The sequence below is a fragment of the Sphaeramia orbicularis genome, chromosome 16 (assembly GCF_902148855.1).
Source record: "Sphaeramia orbicularis chromosome 16, fSphaOr1.1, whole genome shotgun sequence".
Lineage (NCBI taxonomy): Eukaryota > Metazoa > Chordata > Actinopteri > Kurtiformes > Apogonidae > Sphaeramia > Sphaeramia orbicularis.
In genome coordinates, this window is record NC_043972.1 from 35,259,875 (window position 1) to 35,275,920 (window position 16,046).

The following is a 16,046-nucleotide window of genomic DNA, read 5'->3' on the forward strand; positions in this document are numbered from 1 at the left end:
GTCATTGTCCAAAAGTACATTTTGTCGTATTCATCAGAAATGATCAGATGGTTGTAATCTACAGTCTGAGAGCATCCGGAGTGGTGGTTGTATTTTGTGCTGAATGGAAGAGGGGAAATAGCCTTGTCCCAAATCTCCATAGCTATGGCCTTGTAGCAGGAGAACTCATGAATCTCATTGCTCTCCTATTCAGCTGGAAATGGAGTTCTTGCACGCAGTGCGCTTCTGAAAACACTGGAGCAGACGCTGTGTGTTTATGATTGTAGCATTAATCTGTGTTTTCTCCTAAAATACAACTAGTGACAAATGGCTTGTCATGAAAGTCCGAAAAGCCCTTACTCATTACATTTTCACATTTAAGGAGATTCCAAGATAGTTTACTTGTAAAATTGTTAAGATCAGAATTTCTTCCTCATCAAAGGTAGATATTGAGTTGATAAGCGTTTGTATTCACTTTTTGTAGCATTTTCTTACTTTGCCTCTGGTCTACAGTGGACTTTGTTTAACTGTCAAAAAAATTCAATCCCTCACTCACACATTCTGTACCTCCTGGCTGTTAATCTTGTAATTTTGGGTCAATGCGGTTCATTACTTAAAGTCGCGACCAGTCATCTTTAATCCCAAATTAATCAGATAATCCCAGCCCATTGTCAGGCTGTTGTTCGCACTCTGTGAGGCTGGTGTCTGCACCTCTACTCTTGACCCTCACCACTTCCTTCCTCTCTGCTCCTAAATCCAGGCCCCCCTCCTTCTCTCTCATTGTGTCTAAACCCTTCATCAGTGTTGTGGAACTTAACTGGCCTCTCTAAGAAAATCAGGGGCATCCGGCCTCAAGACAGCCCATGCCATCTAGTTCTATCAACCCAAACGTAGACAGCACAGTTTTATTGCAAATCCTGAAAAGCAAGGGATAAGCTCACGCTCTGTAGCTAAATATACTGTATCCATTTTATAAATAGCACGAATTTGGATGTCTTGGAGCCACTTGAAAAATTCTAATATCTTAAAAAAATATATATTTTCTTAGCTCTGTTGAGTTTATTGTGATTATTGTAAGTATCTTACCTCTATGTGTATGTGTTCGTGTGTGAGGAAGGGGGCAGCTGTGCGTGACTAGAACAGGACAAAGCTGGTTGCCTTGAGGGGGAATAAGGGGGACCTTCCATAGCCCCGATGCACAGAGCGATATGAATCTTAACCGTTGTGACGGAGAAAGATGGAGAGGGAGAGAAGAGCATAGATCGGCTGCGAAAGAGGGAGAGGGAAGGGCCAGTTTAGACTCCTGGGATTCCAAAGCAGTGACCGTGAAAGTGCTTAGATAAACAGAGAGAAAGACAGAGGGGGGGGGGGGGGGGGGGCAAGGGAGGGAGGGCGAAGTGGGTGAAATGTTGGTGGAAAAAGCAATGGAGGGAAGAGAAGACAAGAAGGTGTAGGCACGCTGACAGGGGAAGGAAATGAGACCTTCTGAGGATGGGGTGAAAGAAAGCAGATGGGAGTGAAACCAAGTATAGAAGTTTTTAAATAAGTTCACCAGGAGTCAGGGGGACTGAAAGGGCCAGCTTACTCTATTTACTCCTTACTCCTTGTGCCTCTCCAATCTTTTTCTCTCAATCTTCTCCTTTCCTCTTCTCCCTGCTGTTTAAATAATTCAGTCCTGTTGGCTGTATTAGGGCAGGTTTCCTTGGCATGTCTTGAGTGGCTGTGTTGTTTCGGTCCGACTGACTGACTGATAGACACAAGGAGAGTTTTAACCCTCTGAGCTGCACCAACAATGGCCAAATAATTAGACACAGAAGCAAACCGGGGGGTGAGGGGTGGATGCACACCTGGGATGAATATGATGTGCTGCCTGTCCAGCGCTGACCTTCACATCATGGAGGGAGAGACAAAAACAGAGTGCACGAGTGGAACAGAAAGAGTGTCTACGGCATCAGAAGTGTGACCCACTTAGTAAATGATGGATTCTTAAGGCCAAGTCTGATTTATTGGCTGAGTGTATTTGCTTTGCGAGCGCCCTTTTCACTATAGTGAAGAGTGTAGTAAATGTGTATGTGTGTGTGTTTTAAGGGATGGTGCTTGCATGTCCTGCTTAACCCACTTACACAGGTGGGCCTCACTGAAAATGTTTTAAGTAAAGTTAATATAATAGATGAGAGTGTAGATTGTATACTGCTAAGACAAGGGACTATATGAAAGATAATACAATTAACTTATTAATGGAAGTCTGAAACCTTAAAAATGTGGAGGAAAAATCACAAACACTGCTAGTTTGGCAAACAGCACGTTGAATTTATAGAGTAAGTGACAGTTAACGTCTAAAATCATCTGTAGCTGACATGACCCATTAACAAATTATCTTATCATTTTAGTTTGAAAATAGTGCAAAAAAGTCACGACATTAGGCAGATAGATAAAGGCACAGACAAGCTGTTTTGAAAAGACGATAGAAATGTACCAATATTCTGTCATTTCTGCATAGATTAATCTGCCTGTGTGATTAATTGATTTTTCATTTGAACAACCATCTAAAACCTAGAAATATTTAATATATAATGATGTCAAACAAAAGGAAACCTGCATTTTTTTTTAAATTTGGGGGGATAGCTGCTCATTTGTCAACAGTTCCAGGTTTAAAGGTTTAGTCTGGATATACAGTATGGATGGATGTTGGATTCATGGATCCTCATGCTGGTGTTGCTTGTGTGCTAGTATTCAAGTCTGTGTAGCACTGGGAGTTGCTTTTTGACGTTGCATGATTCCCTTTCTAAGCTAACGTATCGGTCGCCTGCATCGATGAAGACTAGAGGACTTAATTTGTTTTTTGCTGCAAAAATCTTTATGCTGTCTCAAGGTCTTCAATACCTGTCTTCTGTGTCTCTAAAACAGCAACAGACTTAGAAATCGAGTCGATAAAAGACCGGATTCAATCGCAAAAAAAAAAATTCCAACACAAACTCCTTGAAAGCTTACAAGCATGTGGAAGTTTTCTGTACTGATCCTTTAAATTAACAAGTATGTGGTGGACACACAGACTATGAGACCAATGGACAAATACTTTTTTTTTTTTAATTTTGTTATATTATTGTCACTATTTCTTTAAAATCCCAATAGAAACATGTTCAAGTTTCCTGTACGTCTGCTTTATTGGCATAAAAACAACTTTCCCAACATTTGTGTTAAGTCTTATTTACTTCAAAGTTAACATTAATTTGTCTAAACCCTCTAATTTACCCACTTGTCAGCCCTGGCACTGTGTACCAAGCTGCAGAGCCCTAACAGCAAAGATAGTACATAAACATGAGACAAATTATGTTGACACAGTGGATCAGACTAGCTGCCACTTTGTAGCAATACACATTGATAGATTTCATAAATAGTATGAATCATGGCTTTTCGTGTCCACCCATCATAGCTGTCAGTGTCCCTCCTCCATTCCTCCGTCTCTGTCAGTGTTTGAGCGGTGAGCTACTGTAGCTATAATCAGGTTTATGTATCCACGGCTGGCACCTGTACAAATCAGCCCTGTATTTACTCTGCAGCTCCATTTGGACTGCAGAAACATGGAGAGCACTCATTACTCTGAGGTTTAGGCTGTCCGACAGAGGGATGCAGGAAAAAAAAGATGGATGGAGCGATGGATGGATGGGTGGGGCACTGGCTTTGGCACTAGTCCCAGCTTTGGATTGGTTGTCGTCCTGGCAACGGCACGTATGACCTTATTTACCCCTTTGTACACCCTCGCTGTATGTATACCCCGCTCTCGCCTACACTCACTTCTTTTGCTGCAAACACTTTCTGTGTCACTATTCTCTGCATGAAAGCACGAAGTCTTCTTCTCATGGCCATTTTTTTCCTCACACTGCTTTTACAAGTGTGTCGACTTCTTCAAAGAACAGGTGAGGGAGTCAAGAAAGGCTACACTTTTAGCTGCTGCCATGCTGGTGGGCATAGTGACGCAACATTTTGGCTTAAGTGTCTTTGGTCAAACAGTGAAAATAAAATTGAATCATAGAGTGCCGTCCATTTATATTGTGGACAGTAATTTCATACCTCCCAGAAAAGTCACTGGAAAGCCTATTTTAGGATCAGACTAGACCACACATGGAGAGCAGTGCCTATGTATGACAGAGCTCTACCACAGAGGGGGATGATGGTTTCTGCAGACCTGTAGCCGTATCAAAATGGTTCCGATGGATTGGTTTCCATACTGATGGGTCCTGTGGGCCTGAATCCTGCAATTTTCTTCAGTTCTGACGGCCGTAGCTATACATCCTGTTGTGCTGCTGAGTCTCCCAGAATGGACACACATACACACACAGAGGAAGACCTATGCCATAACAGGCAGAAAATAGGGTCTGTCTTCACCAGGGGCTGAGAATCCTTAAGGCCTGGAGCAGCATGTGTGTGTATTTCTGTGTGTATATCGGTGTGTTCTATCTGTGTCTGTAAATTGATAGGAGATGTGAGTCCACAAGGCAGCCTGCTGATCCGCTCAGTTTGAATAAGGAGTGGAGTGGTCTGAATGCCCTGTGCCTACTGGTCATTTAATGGAGCCTGCAGGGCAAGAGAGGTGCAACCAATCACTTCATCTTGGTTATACGCCTGCACCCAAAGCTATACTTGGATATTTTTATGCACCAAATTCATATCGATGCAGTATGTGTGTGCTATACTTGTGAGGACAGAGGCAGGGTTTCCCCCAGAGGTGGAAAGCCACCTGATGTAAATGCACAGTAATTCAAATGTCGGTTCTCAAAGGTTGCATGTAAAGGAAAAGCACATATTTCAGTGGATGAGGAATGCAAAGGAAGAAAAAAGTAAGAGCAGAGTTCACATACCATCTACATTTTGGAGATAGGGGGTCATTGAAAAGTACGCCAAAGATCTGGTGTGAAGAAGTGATACGCTTTCTGCTGACCTTGAAGGAAGCACACACATACCCACATCTACATACGCCGTACAAAACAGGAAAGAGGAGATAAGCATAACAGCTTGTTTCCCTTAAGTCCCTTTTTCCTCTCTGTGAGGAGTGCTTGATGACGGTTTTTGGCCACAGTTTGATGACACAGAGGATCTAAAGAGGCGGGGTTTGGAGAGTCTTGAGGGTGTGAAATAGAAGGGGGTAGCATGGGATGTTTTGGCCAGCTGGTTCAGGCGGGGTGGTAGGGGGCCCCAGATGGTCAGAGGTGGGGGGTGAAGTCCTTGTTTGTGCGCATTAAGGGGAGTAAAGCACCAGGTTAGACACAACACTGGTGTTTGGGCTCTGGACGCAGCATGACTGTTGTGTGGGTGTAGAGGGGGGCACCACTAAGAGAACAAGGGTGAGGGGAAAACGTGTCCTGATTCTGTTCAGTTTTACATTTTTGCAGTAGTAGGATGAACAAAGTGCTCAGAATTGTGAACAAAATGTTGTAACTATGCAGAATCTTTTCATGCAGCACCAAGCAAATCTCTTTTCAAGTCTTTTCCCATTGTTTTTTACTCATGGCTACAGCAGCCTGGTTGTGTGATTCTTCTTTCTCTTTTTCCTCTGAAAATAGGATAGCCTGTGGAGCAGGAGGTCGCTGAAGCTTTAGAGATCTAAGGAAAAGCATGTTCCCTCTCAGGCATGTTCTACCTGTTCTACTGTCTTCAGGGTCTTTTTGTCCTAAGCTACATTTTGCATCAGTGTTTTTACCCCTTGGTGCATTGCTTTTTTCCTTGTGAAAGGCTTTACAGGTGTAGATTTCAAACTTCACAATTTTTGCATCTTTTTGAAAGACACAACATGCCAGTCACTTATTGAACAATTAGTTAACGACATGTTCCTTCTTTATGATAGCAAATCGGATTTTCTTCATCATCACTAGTCGCTTTTCCGTTGACCCTCAAATTGCGCAAATATAACTTTGCATAAAAATTTGCCTAATGAAAAAACATTTTTCGATGAAAAGTTTTTGCGCTGGCAAGAGGTGGTTTTTTTGGGCATAGCAAAATTGGTATATCACGGAAAACTGTAATGGAAAGACCTTTTTCCACAACTAGAGTCACATGAATAAAAAATAACGGATGCTGACGAATGTTACAACAAGCGAAGAAGAAGCGTTTTAATAGAAACATGGTGCGGTATGTGTGGACACACCAGGAAACCGAATCATTTTTAATTTAGTACGGGATAGGGGGGTAATAAATAATAATAATGATAATAATAATAATGGAAATATCTGTAAATCAACGTGATATTTATGTTCCTCACCATGTTTATGGAATGACTTCTTGTGTCATCTCGCAATAATAAATAAACAAATCATCGCATTTGGGTTTTAATGGAAAAAACAACATTACACACTTCTATTTTTTCGACCTTTAGTAAATATCGGTAAAATTTTGCACAGATGTCCAATTGAAAAGCCACTACTGACTCAATTGTGGTGAGAAAGAAAAGTATTTTTACACACATCATATATTCATTCTCATCATGCAAATATTTGCTCTGTTAGATTAAATCCTGGACATATTGTTCATACATTCACACATTTTAGCTGATCAGATGAAACCCCAACCACCTGTCAGCCACCTTTTAAATGTTAAATTGTGTCAATTTTGTGCAGGGAGCAAGGTTGGAAAGACTACTTATCACAAGTTACACTGTAATGGCAACAGGCCAATTGAACGATGTTACTTCACATGAGAGATTTTCCTTATATCATGGAAGCTTTCTGCCAAATTATTTTATGAAACATTTAGTACAAGAGTATTTCAGAGTTATTATTAAGTGTGATAAGGAATATATGCTGTAAATCAAAGGTTCTCTGTTGAGTCAAAGGTCAACATTGTCAAGATAATGTGTAGTTGGTAATTTTAGACTGTAGGAAAAAGTTCAGTGTGGAGTTATTCATTCATTCATTTTTCAAATTGTTTAATCCTCAAGAGGGTCGTGGGGATGCTGGAGCCTATCCCAACAACAGAGGGGTACATCCTAGATGTGTCGTCAGTTCATCACAGGGCTGATGTATATAGATGAACAACCATTCACTGTCACATTCACACCTATGGGTGATTTAGAATGACCAGTTAATCTATGAAGGTGCATGTTTTTGGATGGTGGGAGGAAGCCAGAGTAAACATAGAGAACCCACACAGACACAACAGGAGAACATGCAAACTCCACACAGAAAGGCCCCCACACTGGCTGGCATTGGAACCGAGCTGTGAAGCAACAGTGCTAACCACTGCACCACCGTGCCTCCTTCAGTGTGGGTTTAATTAGCTTAAAATGACAGAATCCCATCACTCTGAAACCAGTTTTTCAATTGACTGTTAACGTGATCTGTCAAAGCTGATCCTCTTATATTCATTGAGATTAATGACTCACCTGTCATGTACCAAACCACCTGAAAGAAAAGAATACAGCTTTGCAAAATCATTCTGCTTTTGCATCAGAGATCCTCCCATTAAACCTGTAAGGTTACCACAGACCTCTGAATGGAGCTGAAGCTGTGACACAGCAGTGGGCTGTTGTCGCTGGTCAGTGGAGTGATCTGAGTCAGTGGTCGCCTTGCTGTGACCGGCCATGGAAATACTGAGGTTCCACCAAGCATTTCAGCCTCCCACCATTGCTTCAAATGTGAGGTGGTTAACATGCCCTCATATGCACAAAACTAAAAATAGTGTAGAATTTCTGAATTCTTTTGGGATGACTACTACGGTGTAAGCATATTATTACAACTTTAAGGGCCCCAATATATTCAGTATGCCTAGTATGCAGCCGTTGTGTGTGAGCGGGTATCTGCTCTGTATTCTCGAAGCTGTGTTGTGGGATTGTTGCTCCTTTAATTATTCTCTCATATTAAAGGATCAAAGGTCTCTGGCACAGTCAAACCCCTGCATTTCATTATCACTGCACACACTCACATGTACATGTATGTATATTTAAGTGTGCACGCTCATTTATAAGGACACGCATTGGAAGGGATTCGTTTATGTTCAATTTCGAGTTCACAATCTGATTTCCTATAATTGTAAAAAGAGTGAATGTGGGCCTTTTTTTTTAACGTGCAGCTCCATTCAGGGACCCAGCGTGTTATTTTTGATTCGGCTGCTCGGTGGGAATTTTCTTTATCAACCACGAGCTTGCACCAGCCCTCAGAAGGGTGTCATTGATCACCCTCTGGCATGAGGGATAGAGCATGTTTTATTCTCCTGAAGTACTTTCATGTCTCTGTGCGTATGTGTGTGTATGAGCATGTGTTTGTGTGTGTAGCCACGCCCACATGTTCTTAAATACACATGAGCGTGTGTGTGTGCTGTTTCTTCACCCTCTCCCTCCTTTTACTCCAGCTCTGGACCAGGCCAATCCTCTCCTGCGCTTCCTCAGGATTCTCTCACTGATAGGTTGATCCAGCGCTCTGTTTTCTGACACTCACCTCTCTTCAGTACTCCCATGATGCTCCTGTGCTGTCACCATTCTGCTGCATGGTGGCTGGCAGGAGGTTAGGATGCTGAGTGTAATTAGGGTGTACCCAAGCCTACCAGGGCCAAAGAGAAGGAAAGGGAGGAAAGAAGGGAAGAGGAGAGAGAGAGAGAGAGGGGGCTGACAGTTTGACATCAGTAGAGCACACCGTCTCTGTAATTGCTGGCGTGCATATGGTACAGGCCAAGCTCGGAGGCTTGTGCAAGGTGGGGGTGGGTGGGGGGAGTAATGTGGGATAGAGAGGAGTCAGAAATAGGAGGAGAGCATAGGGAGATGCAGCCTCTGAAGCAATTGATGGGAGTGCAAGTCATCCAAAGTGGGGAAAGATGAAGGAATAGATGGAGGGGAAGAAGGAGGGGGGTGGGGATTGAAAGGGAGGGAAATGGGACCTAAGGAGCACAGAGGAAGCTTGAGGTGACTGACATGTATAGCAGGGGGTGCACCATGTTGACACAGCACACGTCTATTATTACATACACATAACCGCGCTCACGCTTCCACAGCTGGTGCTCCTCGGTAAACATTCCTCTGCTTTAGAGAAGCTTCAGAAAGCACCACAGGTAGGAGGGAAACCAAACGTGCCACCGTACATGAGCGTCTTTGTGCACGGGTGTTTACAGCAGCCATGTTACACCAACACACAGGTAATAGAGCAATCGGACGTGGTGGCACACACATTCACAGGCAGATATTGATCAGGGGAGTGTGTGTGTGTCCTGAGCGAGGGATCCTGATCGATGGCGGCCTGTCCTGTTGATAGATCGCCAATTCTGCAAGGGAACTATTGAGCAGGAAGCAGCTTTGGTGAGACCTGCCTTCAGGGCCTCACCTGAATTCCTCCGACACACACACTCACACACTTGGTTGCTTTTGCGCTCCATTATCTTCCTCAGAAATACACCCCATTTCACCTGCGTTGACTCACTCAGAAGCATTTCTTTCATATCACTCAGGTTCACATTTAACACAGATTTCTCTATCTGTTTTTGTATTCTGTCGTATGGCTGCATGTCGTGCCTTCTCTCATTGCTCCATCCATCTTTGGTACCTCTGCAGATTTGCTGGACCATCTCACCATCCTACTTCTTTCCACGTCTGTTTCATTTTCACCAGTTCCATCTCCTCCTCTTCCTGCTCCCACTGTGATGGTACTCTCATTCCTGCACTCATTTATTCTTTTGGTCTCTTCTCTGTCTGCCTACTTAACTTAAGTCTGTTCTGCTGTCCACTACCCCCTTCCCCATTCCACGCTCTTTTTCCCTCCCATGTTCCCCTTCACTGACTCCCAGCACTCCCTTCCTCTGTCCTCCGCTCTGTCACCCCTCTATAAAGACTCCCACTGACGAACCTAAACCTTCTGCCCAAGCCACATTCTGCCCCTTATTCTGTTCTCCTGCGCTTCATGCGAAGAGGAGCCCAATTAAAGTCCGTCTCCTCTCTTCTTCCATGTCGTTGTTCTCCTCTCTGTGTGTCTGCACTCAGACTCTCTGGGGTCACTAATTAAAACACTTTACTTTCTTCTCTACACTTTTTTTCCACCTGTTCGTCCAACTTTCCTCGTCCTTTGGCTTACTTTTTTTGTTCCACCTTTTGACTCCAGCCCATTTTAACAACTTCTTTCATCAGTCTCGTTTTGTCTTCCTCTGAGCCTCATCTCATGTCACTCTATCACTCATATTCTCTTTCACCATTACTCACACATTTTTCTCTTCATTTGTTGCCTTGTCTGTTCATGCTTTTGTGCTTCATACAAAGGCATATCATTTCTTGCTCCTTTACCATTCTAACTTTGTCCTACATCTTCTCGTTTCACCTCTGTCATAATCTGGTCTTGTGTCTTTCTCAGTCTGTATTAGTTTGTACACGAGTAACTCTTTATACTGCAGCTGACAGGAAGTCAGAATCTGCAGTCTGAGGGAGCGGACATTATTCAGCTCTTCTGTTCTAATGATGCTGCCTTGTCCAGAGTTGTTTTTATGCAGAAAGCCAGTCAACCTTGACTGAAGACATGGTTGTGCGTGCACATGCACGTATACATGTGTATATCTGAACTGGGTAGTGAAGGAGGAGAAGAGGCAGTTAAGTTTATACTCTGAGCTACTCTCAATGATTTTAATTAGCATATGAGGAATTGTTGCTCCCTGTATCTGTTTCTCAACACCTCTGTCTGGCTGGTCTGATAATTCCCATGGCAATATAATACATTTCAATTGCTATAAATCAAAGTTCCAAATAGTCTTGTAGAAAAGAAAAATAAACGTGTACAGCATTACTTTTTCAGCCTGTGTGATCATTATGTGTAATACTGAGGAACTGCTGGAATTAGCCACAAACAATCAGCTCTTATCTCTGTCTCAGTCTTTAATCAACCTCACTTTTTCTTTTACTCATATATCATCAGATGTTTTCATTACACAAAATATTAACACCACTGTCATTCTTCCTCCTAGGTTAACAGCAGGTGATCTGTCCATCCAGGTGAATCTGAACGACTACCTGGATATCTACTGCCCCTACTACCCTAAAAAGGAGACCCTGGACTCTACGCAGCCCGAGACACTGGCCCTGTACCTGGTGGGACAGGCAGCTTTCCAAGGTTGTGTAGAGACCAGAGGAGCCATTAAGAGGTGGGAGTGTAACACCCCCTATGCGCCGTTTGGACCGGTGCGCTTCTCTGAGAAGATACAAAGGTTCACCCCATTCTCATTGGGATTTGAGTTTCTGCCAGGGCACCACTACTACTATAGCTGTGAGTAGAGGTTGTGTGTTCATGTGTGAATGAGCGGTCATTTAGTCTGGTGATTTAGAGACTCATTAGGTGGGACTGACTAGACGGGGTATCTTTTCCCACTGGTACAATTAAATTACCTGAATTTTTAGACTAATTTAACAACATGTGAGACATATTTCTAAAAGCATCATTTTTGTACCAGGAGCCATCAGAAAGTTTATTTATTTCGTAGACTATTTCAGGAAATATCTTAATAACTAGGCAGGCACAAGATGTTATTTCATATTCAAAAGATGCGTTTTTATCAGTTTGAGCTAAAGAGTTTTGATTAAATATTTGTTAATAAAATTCTTGATCCATCATTGCTGGAACAGTATAACTCATCAGAACAGTAAAATATCAAAAAACAGTATTGTTAAGTTAATAAATCATAGTCAGGTGAATCAAAAGGCATCAGTTTCCTAACCCAATATGCTGTCTTGAAATTGCTGACCCAAAAAATTTAAGTTTAAAATTTCCAGAAATGCAAATCTTAACATTAAACATTGCCTAAACCAGAGGAGGGTTGGCATTTTGGAGGCTGTGGTTCTCGAGGTTGACCTGGTTGTCCACTAATCACAGGAGAAATCAATCCCAGAATGCTCCTGTTTTACAAGCGTCCTTGAGGAAGACACTAAACCCAAATTGTTCCCAGTGGTTAAGCCAGTAAGTTTCCTTCTGGCTCGCCAACAGCGGTGTACATGTGTATGTGTGTATATGAGTGAATCATATAAATTGTAAAGGGTTCTGGATGAAATGGGTTTAAAATGTAGTCTATTTAGCAATCAGTGTTGAATGACTGTTGACTGTTCAGTGTTTATTGGTGAAAAGTAAATTATTTGTGCTGAATCTTGCTTGTAAAAAAAAAAGTAGTAGAATAGTAAAATAACTTTAAATTTTGAGGGATAAGTTGTGTTTTTATGACATTTTGTGTGTTGTGTATTAGCAAACTTCAGCATATTGATATAATGTTTCCATAAATTGATGCTGAATGACATGATTTTTTTTTTTTTTTTAATTTACAGCTTTTATGGTGAGAGTTTCCTTTTTCTCCAATAATATTATCCTATGCTCTTCTCCCTAAGTCATTTTAAATCACTGAAGTGGAAAAAGGGAGGGAAAAGACAGAAAATGGTTCAGACGTTGTAAAATCATTTGACATTTTTTTTTTCTAACTTTTTACAACTACTGGTGTCAGTCCAACCAAGAAGGGGGGGTGACACGAAACAAGGCAGAGAATGAAAGAGTCAAGTGAATTCATGGTATGGGTAGGTGACAACAAAGAGACACGGGGACTGTAAAGTGTAGGAGGAAGAAACGGAGATCAATACAGAACGACAGTGAGGGAGGGAAAAAAAAGGCAAAGCAGAGAAGCAGACGGAGGTAGAGAAGCGTGGAGGAGTGACAGAGGGGGAGAAGGAGCAAAAGATGGACATAGTCTGACTGTGTGTGTGTGTGGGGGGGGGGGGGGGGGGGGGGGGGGGGGGGGGGGCAATGAGTGGAATCCAAACTGGAGAAAGAAAAGGGAGAGCAACAAAAGCAACAGAGAGAAGGGATGGACGAGACGGAGGGAAAGAAAGAATCTTTACATAAATTACTGTTGTGGTCGGCGGGACAATGGAGCATTGTGAGGGCATGAGAGAGAGAGACTACGCGCACAAACACACACACACACGTATGTATATACACGCACACACACTGGGCTATTGTGGCTGTTCAGGCCAGTTCAGAGAAAAGCAACAATGGTTCGTCCCCCCTGGTTGGGCCACATCGGGCTCAGAGCGATTGTGAATGTTTTGTCCACATCAAAGATAAGGCGTAAAGTTGGTCCAAATGTCTGGCTCAGGGGTTTGTGTGCTGAATGAACCCAGAGCACTGGAGACAGTATAATGGCATTAGCCTGGGAGAACACTACAATAGTATTAGAAACACTAATGGCATTAGTTGGCACAGTCTGAGCTGGGCTCAACTCCCATCTCCAGCTCCCACAGACTATGAAACCCAGGGTCTCTGGGTCTGAGGTTCCGTGGGTCTGTGCCCCTCTGCCCGATCTGCACACCAACGCCCACAAGTTCCTCACGTCTGGATCCCTAAAAACAGGAAACACCTTGACATCCTCTGATAGCCAGCTGCTCCTAACATGAGACATGTTGGGAGCAGCTAAACAAAACCTATCATGTTCTCCGACAGTTACAGTTACAGTGGCCCGAAAGACTCAACGCACTGTAATTCAGCAACAAAATGAAACCGAGGAAACAACACACATATTTTCCCTTTTGAAAAACAAGCTGCATAAAAATGACTCCGCAAAGAGAAATATTTACATTTGCTAATTTGACAGCACGTATTGTAAGCAGTCTTGAGGATCATGAACGATAGCTTTTCCCCAAACTCTGTGCAATCTGCTGCTTTAATTTGCAGCATCACAACTGTATCTATGCATGTGTTTCACTTCTTTGCAACATACTGCTGTGTTGTCATTATCCATCTTCTCTGTTTTCTGTGTGCTGGAAACTCTCGTCCACTGTAGGTAGTGCCTAAAAATATAACCCACTGTTTTTCTGTTCTGCAGCTTATCACTTGAAATTATGGATACAAAGTGAGGCAGACTGTTAGCTATCATATACTCAGCTTGTGTGGTGGGACCCTGTTGAGTTAGCAGCTGTTTGTGAATTATTCAAATAAAAAGCCCTTTAACCGCAGTTTCCAGACAGATTTGTTTGTTCAAAGCGATGCTAAACTGACAGGTAATACAGCTGATGTTTGCCTGTTTTCCCATATGAGCCATGATCGGTATTGACACAAGAGTATTTCTATTCTTTTATGGTTAGACCCTCAATTGTGCATTTATAGTTTTTTATTTAGTTATGTGGGTAAGAGTGATATGTACGTAGATGTTTCTGTGGTACTATTAGATTATGCAATTCTTCATCCTGATGTTATGTATTGATGTCGAAGAAACCGGAAAACAACATTGCAGTTTTTCTGCTTCTCTTGTCATAAAACTTTTTCAAAGGTACCAAGAGAGCCAACAAAATGTAATTTTGATGAAAGGGTTTCATTCAGTGCTGTTCAATGTCGTCTTTTATTTGACACATTCTGAATGCTGTTACTGTTTGTTGGGTTTAATAAGTACACAGCATACTAAAATCTTTCTCATGTTGTTGTTTTTTCCAGCTCTACCTGCAGATGAAGGTCCTCCTCTGCCATGTATGAAGTTGCGTGTCACTGTGTGCTGTGAGACCAGTGAGTACACACTTCTTTTCATCCTTTCCTTCTTTCATCCATGTCTTTTTACACTTACAGACTTGTCTCTGCCTCTCACTTCTCTCCTTTCTAGGCTGTACAGCACATTGTGGGGGTTTAGACTATCACTTTCCTTCCCACCTTTCTTTATATTCCTTTCTTTTAAATGGCCTGATGTTCTAATTCTCCATGTTTATCAGTAAAACCATGTTAGCTCATGTCTTCAGACATAACCACGTGTTATCCCTAACCTTGTGAGATGTGAGAATAGATTTAAAATCCTCTTTCTTTTGCCTTTAAACCTAATTGGATCGAGGCTTTTTCCAGCATTAGCTCAAAATCTCTTCGTTTTACCTTCCTTGTCTCCTTCATTCATTCACTCTCCATCTCTCTGTCCCAGTGTGAAATTCCCAGAGTTGATCTAATCCAGAGCCCGCCTGGAGTAATGTTAGTCTTCCAGTCCAGTGAGCTGCCCATTCCGGTTGGGAATGTTGCCCAGTCACTGTGGGAATCCCTGTACAGTTGTTGTTCGCGTGAAGCCATTTTTATGTGTATGACCATTTTTCTGTGTTCGTGCACTTGTCTGGTTTTGTTTGTCAGTTCCTGTGCACATCTATGGGACTTCGCATGTGTTCTAATTTGTGTGTGCGTGTGTGTGTGCGTGTCTGAGACGTCTGTCCCAGTTCCCATCCCAGTGCAATCTGCAGGGGGCTTGTCGTGCTGTCCCAGCCTGAGCTGACACTCACACTCCATTCCAGTAACCTTGTGTGTTTGTGTGAAGCGCTGACTAAATTACTGCATGTCGTCTAACAAATATTTCACAATCAAGCTGTCTTGATTAAATTCGTGTCAGTTTGGGGAAAAAAATCAGGAAAGAAAAAAAAATTAAAAATGGAATAAAAAGAACCCTTATCTGTCTCGAATAAATTCCTAAATGCCATCACTGTTCCAGCACGAGACGGGGAGTAATTTTCTGTGTTATTACCAGACTGAAGCCTGATGACTTTTTTTATATGTTAATTATCCTGCTGTCATTAATAAGAAATACGACAGATAGTTGTGCTGTGAAGAAATGCTAATGTAGTCTTGACCTTCTGACAGTATTCCCCAATCAGCCTGTGAGAGCCAAAAATAATCAAAATATTTAAAATCAGCTGGATTACACACACCGGAGGACACGTGAACGCTCTTGACACCACAGTCCAAGCCCATTATTTTACATTAGAAAGACTTCTACCTAAAGATGCACCTACTTCCATCTACTGTTGGTTTCTGGCCCTTTTTGTCTCTTTTCTCTCCTTCTCATCCTGTTCCTTAACCAAAACTAATCCCTACTAAATTTCAGGATCTCTCTCTCCTTGTCTTTTACTCCCCCTCCGCCCCCGTACCCCACCCCTCCCGCTCTTTCTTTTCTAGTCTTCTGTCATTCCTGAAGTGGCACTAATCCTCCCCTTCTCTCTGTCTCCTCAGCTCTCTCCTCCCTCCTCATTTTTTTATGATCTTCGCTACTGGAGCAAAACTAATCTAGGCACCATCCATGGCAGTCTCTTACACTTCCTCCTCCTTTTGTCGTGACTC

At 42.5% G+C, this 16,046-nt stretch overlaps 1 protein-coding gene across 1 annotated transcript in view; it reads left to right on the plus strand.

The window, feature by feature from the left end:
* efna4 (ephrin A4) overlaps nt 1-16,046 on the plus strand; it is a 31,779-nt gene that overhangs the window by 9,473 nt on the left and 6,260 nt on the right. Inside the window, exons 2-3 of the mRNA XM_030159232.1 lie at nt 10,903-11,201; nt 14,400-14,468. Coding sequence (XP_030015092.1) covers nt 10,903-11,201; nt 14,400-14,468 — 368 coding nt within the window. The remainder of the gene's footprint in view (nt 1-10,902; nt 11,202-14,399; nt 14,469-16,046) is intronic.